Source organism: Denticeps clupeoides, chromosome 13, assembly GCF_900700375.1.
Source record: "Denticeps clupeoides chromosome 13, fDenClu1.1, whole genome shotgun sequence".
Taxonomy (NCBI): Eukaryota; Metazoa; Chordata; class Actinopteri; order Clupeiformes; family Denticipitidae; genus Denticeps; species Denticeps clupeoides.
In genome coordinates this window covers 8,399,131-8,411,106 of record NC_041719.1, presented here as the reverse complement: position 1 = coordinate 8,411,106, position 11,976 = coordinate 8,399,131, and the positions used below count along the sequence as shown (strand labels likewise).

At 42.5% G+C, this 11,976-nt stretch overlaps 2 protein-coding genes across 5 annotated transcripts in view; one reads left to right on the top strand and one right to left on the bottom strand.

The window, feature by feature from the left end:
- The first annotated feature begins 325 nt into the window (after positions 1 to 325).
- On the top strand, positions 326 to 3,249 carry LOC114801887 (CMRF35-like molecule 5). Of its 2 annotated transcripts, none has more exons than XM_029000349.1 (8): positions 326 to 387; positions 485 to 729; positions 1,096 to 1,425; positions 1,767 to 2,081; positions 2,323 to 2,539; positions 2,751 to 2,845; positions 2,947 to 2,996; positions 3,138 to 3,249. In XM_029000349.1, the coding sequence occupies exons 2-8, from the start codon at positions 609 to 611 to the stop codon at positions 3,219 to 3,221; spliced, it is 1,212 nt and encodes a 403-aa protein (XP_028856182.1). In that variant the 5' UTR covers positions 326 to 387; positions 485 to 608; the 3' UTR covers positions 3,222 to 3,249. The 2 variants fall into 2 exon arrangements, with proteins under 2 accessions (XP_028856182.1, XP_028856181.1); XM_029000348.1 differs by having other exon boundaries at positions 2,242 to 2,539.
- A 102-nt stretch (positions 3,250 to 3,351) lies between these two features.
- The window catches only part of rabgap1l (RAB GTPase activating protein 1-like), a 73,462-nt gene continuing 64,837 nt past the window's right edge, over positions 3,352 to 11,976 (bottom strand). For all 3 annotated transcript variants that reach the window (XM_028999792.1, XM_028999793.1, XM_028999794.1), the window contains 7 exons: positions 9,506 to 9,598; positions 7,599 to 7,709; positions 7,221 to 7,325; positions 6,938 to 7,021; positions 6,762 to 6,833; positions 6,265 to 6,462; positions 3,352 to 5,267 (listed from right to left, as the gene is read on the bottom strand). In XM_028999792.1, coding sequence (XP_028855625.1) covers positions 5,133 to 5,267; positions 6,265 to 6,462; positions 6,762 to 6,833; positions 6,938 to 7,021; positions 7,221 to 7,325; positions 7,599 to 7,709; positions 9,506 to 9,598 — 798 coding nt within the window. In that variant the 3' untranslated portion in view covers positions 3,352 to 5,132. The remainder of the gene's footprint in view (positions 5,268 to 6,264; positions 6,463 to 6,761; positions 6,834 to 6,937; positions 7,022 to 7,220; positions 7,326 to 7,598; positions 7,710 to 9,505; positions 9,599 to 11,976) is intronic.

Below are 11,976 nucleotides of genomic sequence, written 5' to 3'. Positions count from 1 at the left end.
TTTTGCCTTTTTGGCAGGAAATCTGTACACCGGACACAGGTCCTTCCACATCCACGCTTGGATTATGCCGCTTTAGCAACACAGTGACAGAAGGGCTGTGCACTGTAACGTGTTTACAGCAAGACTTGCAGCCTGTGCCAAATCAGCAACGGGACGCTTCATTCTAGCCATTAAAAACCACAAATGAAAACTCTACAGTAATGAGACTGAGAGGCTGTCTTCCTCTCCGGCGCTCGGTCCTTATCCTCAGGAAACTGAGGTGCATCAAGGGTCGTCCATGCTGTGCTGAGCGGATTCATACTGTGTCCTGGCCTTCTTCTCTCCACCAGCGAGAATCCACAAGGGCTCTTCAGATCTTGATTGGCATGCCGTACAATGTGTTCCAGGGTGAGTTTGTCTTAAAAAGTCTAATTTTCATATACTTGATGTTTGTTTCGGTACGAAACATTTCCCGTTACTTAAGGTTTTTGTGCGTCTACTCCAGTGAAGTTTAATTGCCACACACATTGCTTCATCACTGGATAGTCAACCAAGGGAAGTACAACATTTCATCACTGCAAGTGCTAGGAGGCAGCAGGCAGTGGAACTTACAGGAAATAAAAAGTGGCATGCCGCATGGCGGACATCTAGGATCTCTTTACACACTACAGAAGCCACGCCACAGATCAAATTGCATGGACATGTTCTTCCTGAAGGCGCTGCTCCTCGTCTTTCTGCATGGATTTCCAGGTGTGCTTTTGACTTACACTGATCTCACAGAAACCGGTTACTTGGCAACGCAATGCAAAAATATACAGCTTTAAGAGACATTTTCACAATTTACAGATGTGGGTCTGTACAACACCTCTATTCACTTTAATTTGTTCAAAATATGCACAGAATTAGGCAATTATGTTGTTTGTGGGTTATTTAGCTCCAGGGTTAAGGAAATCTAATCCTCTGATTAGATGATTTGGGAAAAAATATTTTTACATGAGATATATCTCATTTATGATATATCTAGTTTCAGAAATTTTACAGTAATTTCTGCATACTGGTACTATTCATTTTATGATATAAAATACACTCTTTTGTGTACCACTTTGTATTTTGAAGGTTCGTTTAGCTTGTGGACAGTGTCCAAAGTGGCAATGCAGACCGGAGGGTCTGTCACCATTCCCTGTCACTACCACCACATGTACAAGGACGCCGTGAAGTACTGGTGCAAAGGCAAGGCCTGGGCGACCTGTCTGGAAATAGGACGCCATCCCCTGAAGGGTCAGAGGACCAGGTTTCTGGTCACAGACGACCCGACTGAGCTGGTCATCACCTTGACCATGAGGAACCTACAGGTGAGGGATACCAACCGCTACTGGTGTGCGGTAAAACTGGGAGGGTTTATGAGACCGGACGTGAGATCGTCCTTTACGCTTCAGGTTACTGATGGTGAGTAGACCCCCAGGAGTTTATAAAAATAGTAGTTACAGTTTCAACTAAAGATTGCATTGCTGCATCTGCCACTTATCCTCATATTTCCTTGATTAAAGCTGTATTGTTTGTAGTTTGATTTTAGCATAACTGAAATTACTCTGTAATATTCTTTACTCATTTAATATTTTTAGATGATTCCATTAGGAATTATTAAATGCTTTGAAAGCTTTGTTCATACATTTCTGCTCCTAAGTTTTACAATTTAGATTCGTGTCTCTCAGTCCTGTTCTTGGGTGAATGAACTGGGTGTGAATTGGAGTGATAACCTTCATCATGCGACCATGCACTGTGATCAGATCTTCCAGCTCTCTATGTCAAAGACACAATGATGCTTGCTGAAGTTGGGACAAACGTGACCGTCACTTGTCACTACAGCAACAGTCTGAAGAGCAGCGTGAAAAAGTGGTGTGAGAGTGGAGACCTACACTCGTGTAAGATGACGCAGAACTCGGAGGCCTCTCTTGAAATAGCTGATGATGGCGAGGGAGTTTTCACTGTCACCATGATGGAAGTGCAGAGGAAGGGCACTGGCTGGTACTGGTGCTCGGCTGGAGACATCCAGGCTCCAGTGCACATTAACGTCACACAGGGAGCACAAAGCAACACTGCATGTGAGTTAGTCCTTAAGCCCGTTTTCAAATTGTGTGCATGTTCGGTCCAAAAGGAAATGAAGACTCTGGTTTTGGAATGTGTATGCACTTAAATTCTCCATCCATGGCCTAAATGAAGGCACAGAGATAAAATATCGGTTTTGTTCAATTAAAATTTCAGCTTCGACCGATGCTTCCCCAACTTCATGGATAACTGGTCAAAGCATGAGCCCAACAGCAGCTGTTTTAATTCAAACTACAGACACTCAGCAAAGGACGACCTCCATTCTGGCACTGCAGTCTACAACACTTCCAGCAGCGTCCCTTCAGACACCAGGATCTCCATCTGCCTCAGCCAGCCTCCAGCCATCAACATCTACAGCTCTCAGAGTTCCTACACATCAAGCAACATCTTCAGGATCATCATCCTTGACAGCTAGACCCTCAGACAATTATACAATAAGCATCAGTAGCCATAGGTACGTTACTCTGTGATTTTGAGCTGTAGCTTGTATTTCATTGTATACAAGTTGTCCAATATTACAGGGCCTGTCAAAGCCAGGCTAAATAATGAATAAATGGTGTCGTTGAAATGCCAATAAATGTATTTTCATGCTTCTATTTATTAAAAAAATATATTTTTTGAGAAACGTTTGTTTAAATAGCTGATTTTCTGTTCATTTACTTTAGACCCATAAACTGGCACCTAGTAGTGCCATCTGTTGGGACGGTGTTCAGTGTGGTGGTTGTGGTGGGGGTCTCGTGGAGATGCTGGACAAATCACAGTAAGAGCATCCCTAAATTTAAAGCATTGCCGAAATTTCATCTGGGCATTTAAATTTCGCCATAGTCTGTGTCCTGACTTTATGAGGTCTCTGTTTTCCAGAAAGAGACCTTGTGAGGACAGCACTGGACAACATGACAGATGAAATGAGTGTGAGGTTACAAAAAGATTTTTGTGAAATGGTCTGAATCAGCACTGTGTAAACATTCATATGTCAAAAGCTGATATTAATATTCCCAGACATTCTGCAGTCCAATTCAGCATATCTGTAAAATATTTTCTGTGTTTTACAGCTCGAGGAAGACATGGAGGAAGAATTTCAAAACACCTGCCTCCTTCATCATGATATAGAAAACCAAAATGATCTGTCGGTGTAAATGTAAAATAAAATCTATTCCATATTTACATTGTGTGTCTTTAAATGCAGATTATTATGTTATGTTAAACATTGTAAATTAGAAAAAAGGAAAAAGTACATTTACACACAAACAAGAGTACACACAAACATTTGTGGACAAAGAAACATTTATTAAACAGGTTAATATACAAGTTATTATTGTACAGAAAATAGCATCAGACTCATGGGAGGCCAGAGGTCAACTGCCCCTTTCCTGATGTGCCACATGTTAATGGAATTCAGCATTGCATTTTGGGAGTTAAAGCCCCCATAACTTTCCAAATTACAACCACACACATTTCTGGTGCTCCTTACTTTCTAGGAGCTCAAAAATCGCTGCAAAATGGTCTTAATGAATTGCAGGTCAATCTTTGAGGAAGTTGAAATGTTTTATTACAACATACTTTATTATAACATACTTATTTATTCTGTTACATTTTACTTGGCAGATAACTTTCTTTTTTTTTAATAAACAATTAAATGAACATTTAATGAACATTTTCCAGTATGTTTTAATTACATTAGAAATGGTCGATAAAAGTAGTGTTCACGGCACAGAACCGATGTTAGTGTAAATACGACCCATGCAGTTTGCAGACTATAAAGACGATTAAAATCGGAACTGTGTCACACATGAAGATTGAACTATGGACTACATCCTGCCCCCATCTTCCTCCGGACTAAGATGGTGCTGACCTAAAGGTGTTATTCCAGCACCCACAACATGAAATTGAAACGAATAAAAGGCTGCTTCTATATTGACAAGGGATTAGTGCAATTCTCTTGGCACATGTTGCTGTTTTTTATGTGGCTCTATAAAATTCGAGACACCCACCATCCCAGCCAGGAAACATGTAGACGCCACTGAACGAATCATGCAGCTTGGCTTGGATAATTGGGAATGAAACTGCAGTCTGTGAAAGTCCCCTCTGTGTTCCCAGTGCTATAACTGGATGAAATCTGACCCAACTGTGCTATTATGCATTCAACATTTATAAAGATGACCTTCAAATTCAAAACTGTAAAAAATAACAAAAGTACTTTAGAACTGTACAAGTTTAAAAAAGATCAACATTTAGTTATACACATTTATATGACAAAACAGTTTTACTTTATTATTCCTATGTAGAAAATAATAAAACTGAATGCAGTATCCCCTTTCTTAAAGCTAAAATAAGAACAATAAAAAAATGACACTGTTCGACACTGCAAAAATTGCTCATTATTGTTATAATTACTAGAGCTTGTTATGTGGACGCAACACCATATGCAGTGAATGCACTGGAACGATAAAGTTTTAAAGTTGTCTAGAACTCATCTTTCAAACAAGGCAGCACTAGACTGGGTTCAGCAAACTGAAAGCAGAACAGTTTAAAAAAAACACCACCATGCAGTTGCATCTGCAGGGTATGTTTCATCGTATGAGTATGGTACAGTGTTACTACACAGCAAAGCCATGACACCTTAGCAGTAAGGATGTGAGACCACTAGGTGGCAGTGTTGCATTTTTTTGTGCAAAAAGAAAAGCTCCTAAACTCTTAATAGGCAGTAAAGCACAGCTTTAGCTTGAGAGTCACGACATCGGCTACTACTGTGCTATCTTTCATTTTTCTGGAGATTAATGGAGAGACTTATACTGGGAATAAGGTGCCCTCTCTGCTGCTCCCTGGCCTAAATCAAGACAGTCAAGACAGGTTTGTCTCATGGGATGTCCCTTTTGTGCTTGTAGAGGGACAACGTGATTCAGCACGAGTCCATGCGTGCGCGGCTCTTGTCTGGAAAGGGAATACTGCATTGCCTTGAGTTAGTGAGATCCCTATCGTTATTCCAGCGCAGATCCGGCTCTGACCCCCCGAACACCCTTTCCCACTGTGGCCCACCCTGTCTCCCCCTATAGGCCCTCTTTGGGCGAGGAGGGGCTCTGTGCACCAGAGGACGTTTTGAGAGAGCCCAGAGTTTTGCTGAACCAGGAGTTTTTGGCAGCTTGTACTTCATTCATCAACACGCCCCTTTGGTGCTCCAACTCCTAAAGGGTGGTAAACGAAACACAGACAAGTAATTCACATTTGCAAAGTGAAAATAACTTCAACGGGTTTAGCAGAACTGTGTTTGACTGAATTATTTGTACACCAGTGCAGTTGCCAGTGTGTGTGTGTGTGTGTGTGTGTGTGTGTGTGTACATACAGTACAGGCCAAAAGTTTGGACCCAACTTCTCATTCAATGTGTTTCCTTTATGTTCATGACAATTTACATTGGTAGATTCTCACTGAAGGCATCAAATCTATGAATGAACACATGTGGAGTTATGTACTTAACAAAAAGTGGAGACCTGGACCTGAACCCAATCGAGATGGTTTGGGGTGAGCTGGACCGCAGAGTGAAGGCAAAGGTGCCAACAAGTGCTAAACACCTCTGGGAACTCCTTCAAGACTGTTTTCAGGTGACGACCTCTTGAAGCTCATTGAGAGAATGCCAAGAGTGTGCAAAGCAGTAATCACAGCAAATGGTGGTTATTTTAACAACATTAGGATATTTACATTTACATTTGCAGCATTTATCAGACGCCCTTATCCAGAGCAACTTACAATCAGTAGTTACAGGGACAGTCCCCCTGGAGCAACTTAGGGTTAAGTGTCTTGCTCAGGGACACAATGGTAGTAAGTGGGATTTGAACCTGGGTCTCCTGGTTCATAGGTGAGTGTGTTACCCACTAGGCTACTACCACCCCCTATAAAACATGTTTTCTTGTTATTCCACATTTTTTTAGTTATGTACATAACTCCACATGTGTTCATTCATAGTTTTGATGCCTTCAGTGAGAATCTACCAATGTAAATGGTCATGAAAAAAAAAAAAAAAAAAAAAAAAAAAAAACACATTTAATGAGAAGGTGGGTCCAAACTTTTGGCCTGTACTGTGTGTGTGAGTTTGTGTGTGTGTGTGTGAGTGAGATTTAAAGATATATTTATAAAGAAGCAGGACCAAAACTGGAGGTGAGGGAATCAGTAAAGAGGTGTCCAACCTGAATTTTGCACTTGGCCTCCACCAGTTGTAGTTTGGTCTGTGCAAGTTCCAGCTCCATCTCCCTGAGCTGGGCCTTAAGCGAGTCCTTCTCCTCATCAAGATCCGAGTTGCGGTTATCCCGGCTGACGGTGGGAAGCTGCAGTGGTCCGTCCTTACTGAACACCTCTCTGCAGCGCTCACAAGCCATCACCTTACTCTGAACAGCACAACCGAACACCAGTTAATGCGGCTTTACTAACACTCAGACGCAATCATGAAAATATCTGAAAACAGCTGCAGCTTGACTTAAATGTTCAACGAGTATGAATTTAAAATAATAAAATAAAATAATAATAAAAAAAAAAAAGAGTAAGGATGTGATGTTCTCGTTTAGCATGCTAACCATATGACCAAATCTTAGAAACCTTTAAGACTTTCATCATTATAGTCTCATGGCTATAAAGAACTAAAGACTGTGGCAAGAAAAAAAAAAAAAAAGTGTCCAGTGAGCCCAACCTTGATGATGTCCAGCTCCTCTTTAGTGGCAGCCTGCTGCTTCTCTAGTCTGGTGCTGAGCTGAGAGCATATCTAAAAGGAACCACAACAAAGGAAACGATAAGAACAAGTTTTCATCTCACAAGTGCAACCTTCGCTGGGCACGATTTCGGTTAAAGCGGGAACGAGGGTCAGACCTGCTTGTACTCAGCGATGATGGCTGTAGTCTTCTTTATCTCTGACTCTGCCTTTTCCAGCTCTCTCCTGAACACTTCCTTCAGCTGAGGACAAGTGATAGAAACGTCAGTTGCATGAGATCTACCAGCATCCAGCTAAAAAACTGAACTATTTCAATAATAATTCTGTATAAAAAGCGATTGTGCTCAGGAGACCAGAAGTCTCTCAAAATGAAACTTCCTCCATGAACCTGATGTCACGTGATGTGAATCAGTGAGTCTAAATAAAACAATGCACTCGTACCTGTGCCGTCTCCTCCTCCTGTCTCCTCTTCTCTTCCTCCGTCTCCACCAGTCGCTGTTTGGTGTTCAGCAGCTCTTTGTTCAGCATGTCAGCTTTGTCCTCGGCCTGCAGAGATACCGCAGGTTGATCAAACATGCTCTCACTGCTAAAATCACAATAATAATAATAATAATAATATATTTTACACAAGGGTGGTAGCAGCCTAGTGGTTAACACACTCGCCTATTGCTCCAGGGGGGGACTGTCCATGTAACTACTGATTGTAAGTCGCTCTGAATAAGGGCGTCTGATAAATGCTGTAAATGTTCACTGTACATTTTCAAAACAGGTAAAAATGCTAAAAGGCATGATTTGGGTGTGTGGGTGTGTTGGGTCAACCTGGTCCAGGTCGTTTCTGAGGGCGATCTTGCTGGTGACCAGCTCATGGGCGAGGTCGTCGTTCTCCTGCTCCAGGCGCATGCTGGCCTCCTGCAGTCGTCGGTTCTCCCTCTGCACAAACACACAGAACACCCAGAACACACATATTACTCTGTTGCCAGTTTTACACCTGAAACATACAATAAATGCATAAATGGATAAACATGTACCAATAAATAAAGGCAGTAAAGAGAGACGGCAAAGGCGCTTTAATCAAGTACGTCTCTCCAACAATTGAAAGTTAATTGAAGGTTCAGACATATCATAATGCAACAGACAGCTCTGATTTAAGAAAACAACTAACAACTAAGATCATCAACTCGCTTAACCTGAATTTTTATTTTTATTTCTAATACTGTGCTCAACTATACACACACACACACACACACACGAAAATACAATGAGGGAACAGACATGAAGCTCAAGGCAGTTTAAGCTGGTTTCTGGGAGATTATGAAATCATAACTAGATGTACAGCCTTTTCGGAGAGCATATGAACTGGGTTGGATATGTGGAGAAGAAGATCTTTCCTAGATTCCTAAATAACCACATCAGCATTTTCCCATGCCTTTTCTTTCACTGCATTGTATGGAGAAATTAAGTCTTGTGACACCGAAGCTTCGTGGCTTTGGCATTTACTGGATTCACGGGCGTCTCTATGCGAGGCAGGAAAGCAGTGTCATCTGACTCCCATTCCGGAGCATTTTAAAAGCCTTGCTGTGAAATTCGCCCGAGTTGCACATCATTCTACCATGTGCCGATCGGTGCTCTTCACACCACACAAATATGGTGGAATGTGGACAGAGAGGCAGCAAGCAGAGGCAACGCAGAGCATAGCATTGTGCTGGCTTACCTCGGTCACCAACTCCTACCCCGAGCCACAACACTGCCACACCTACAGGCGCAGGAGAGGCTGGAGGGATTACCCTGGCGAACCTCCCTTAACAACTCGCTCTCCCCTGACCACAGGCTCCGCCTCTCTGCTGCTCATTGGTCAAATAGACAACAAAGGTTGAGCAGCACAGGACGTTACAGCATAGCCTCTTGTTCTTTAATATGTCTTAGCTTCTTCTTTTAAATGGCTACACCTCTCGGTTCCTTTATTAAGCCGAACAGACTAAAACATCATTCAGCCAACCAGAAATGTTACCTTGTTATTACTTGTGGAACTGTGGAGAGGGACAGTGGGAACAAACAATGAGTTCAACTGAACCATGAGTTAACGTACAATAACTATTCAAAATATTGTATTTGTACATTATAAATACAATCACATTTGGAAAAAAATAACAATTAAAAAACAACGTTTTACCAAAAAAGCACTTTTTTAATGCCAAAAAAGCACTGAATTTATAAATCTATCAAAGCAGCAGCGCTGTGTTTAAGGCATAGGAGATGTAGTGCCTGCATGGGAATATAGCACTTAATAAATGATAAAAAAACTGTAAAAAATGTCCTTTGAACTTTGTATTAAAACACTCAACCAGGGTGGTAGTAGCCTAGTGGGTAACCCACTCGCCTATGAACCAAAAGACCCAGGTTCAAATCCCACTTACTACCATTGTGTCCCTGAGCAAGCCACTTAACCCTGAGTGTCTCCAGGGGGGACTGTCCCTGTAACTACTGATTGTAAGTCGCTCTGGATTAGGGTGTCTGATAAATGCTGTAAATGTAAACACACCTCACAGCAGAGACTTCTTCAATACAGTAGCATTGCTAGCATTTCTCCCCATGTATGGATAGGGGACAACCTTTGTGACTCTTTTGATGCAAGAAAGAGGTGTGGGGTGCAGCACTCTACACAGACCTGAACTGGGACAGGACAACAGGCATGTGAGCGCAGACTGTTACTGGGCTGAAGATCTCACCTGGTACCTGTCGATGGGGTCCTCCTGCTGGAGCTGGCTCTCTCTCAGTGACTGGTACTCCTTCTCAAACTTCTTCAGCTTCTTGGTTGGCACCTGAGGAAGAAGGAATCGCGGAGTCATATAAACACTTATGATGTATGCAGAGCCAGGGCTTCTATATGGGAAAAACAACAAATTAATTTTTTTTAAACCGCAGCACTGATCGAAACAGTTTTCTTGAGGAGGGAAAAAAACAACAACTATACATTCACAAACAAATCAGGTATAATGCAGCAATCCAGAGCTTTTTTTTTTTTTTTTTTTCTTCAAACCTTTTTTATTGTCTAGTTTTCCAAGCAGGTGGTTCATTTCAGTGTCTCAATCACTATTTCTTTAACTGGATCACTGATTACACACACACACACACACACACACGTTTTAAGGTGTGGCACAGAGGTTAACAAAGTCAGTCAGTAAATAGCAATGTGGGCAATGCGCTGCCTGGCCTCCTGAAAGTGAACTCCGCTCGGCACCAGGAGGAAGTAGGATATGGCAGGGGCGTTGCCATGGCAGCTGGCCTATAGGTGGCCTGCACCGCCTCGGCTTGAGAAAAAGCTGAAAGGCTCTTGCAGATATACACTCATGTGTCCATTTTCCATATCACAGTGCCTAATGTATCACAATCTCTTACGCCGTCCATAAAAAGAAAGAAAAAAAAAACTGTATCTTGCTGTATCTTCACTTTCCACTGAGAGAAACTGAGGGCTGACCGCTTATCTCCCCTGTGGTGCCATTACGACACAACAGAGTATTGTCTTTTCCAGAGTAGCCGGCCTGCCCCCTGTGTCCGGCGCTGGGAGGGGGGGGGGGTCTACGATACCCTGAAGCCTGTCAGGCTGCTGTTCCCACCGAGAGAAGCCGAGCCTAACGGGCTCCCCGAGGACTGTACTCACTCAGCACAGTGGCTCTCGGGGAGCACTGGCACATGAAGGAGATTCATTCAGGGGGCAAAAGCCGAGAGCTTCAAGGAACAGGAAATGAAATATGTGTAATTTCAGGGAAGCAGAATACAATAATGGGTGGCTGACAACTGCCGCCTTGCTCCTGTACTCGCTTTTTCAAAAGCCCGTGGGCAGAGGCCAGGGTTCGTCTTCACAAAGCATCTTACAGGAGCAGCACCTTTCAAGCAATACAGCCAGAGTATGGGGAGGTGAACAACAAGACCAAAAGTTGGAAAAATTGTATTTTAAATGACCATACTAAAGAACATATTATATGTGTGGTTCTAAGCCAATACTGCACCGTGAAACTAGCTGTAAAGTAATACAGCAGTAATTAGAGTGTGAATCTTCACTGGTCAACACCTATTTCACAAATTATATTAGCTTCCCAGATCTAAAACCACTCAGTGCCTAAAGAGCTTCAGTCAAATGAACCCATGAAATTCAACAATTCCTGCTGGTCCAGATATCGTAGTTGGATTACCAATAAGAATTATATTTAAACTGTATAGAAACACGTCTGTGTTAATCTGTGACTACACTGCAATGTAAAAGTAATGGTTCTTGACACACCCAATTATATCAATATGACCACAAGGGTTTTGTAAATAGTGTTATATCAGGATAAAATTCACTTTATAGACCTTTTGCACGTCACCATTATATATGATGGTAACATGGGCACTGCATTTTACAAATACTATTGAGCAAATAAGAAAGCAAGGAGAGCTGATGTGTGTTGGGAGGAAATGAGAAAGATGAGGAGGCACAGCAGGTTCACTGCCCTGGAAAAAAACGGAACAAAGAAGCTCAGACAAGAAGACGAGGAGATAAGAAGAGAGGGTCACAGATGCAACACGGCCATAGTCAGTGACACAATTATATGAGCTAATCACTGGGACTGCATTCACTCCTGTCACACTGTTGCAGGTTCTAGATAAAATGTGGTCTCTAAAGGTTCCTTTTGTGCCACTTACAGCATGAAAGGGTATTATTCTGAAATGAGACTAACAAAGGACCCTTTTTTAAGGTGACGAGCTTATGATGTGCGTAAAGAAATGCAAAGTTTATGAATGAAAGGTGAAGCCATATAAATACTAGGCAGAAGCCCAACAGGAAATCTGAATTGAAGATCTCCGGAAGCAGACCAATCACAACTGCTGACGTGCCAACGAAGCATCATGATGAAATGCGAGCAGTCAGGCCGAGTACGCTGCAAGACTGAAGAAATGACCGTAGCCGCAAAAGAATTCACACATTTTCAGCACTAAGGCACAAACAAAACCGAAACTTCAGCATCTTCCCCAATGTTACTTTGCCCTGTTCGCAGGCGTCGGTGGTTGAGCTGGCTTCCATCGTCAGATGTTCCAGTGCTCCGCTGCTCTTACCGTCAAGTTTCAAATGTGAAGCTGCCGGAGCGGCACCCTCCGATTAGCACGTAACCGTTTCCTCCATCTCCCATCTCACCACAGAAGCCACACGGGTGTCAGG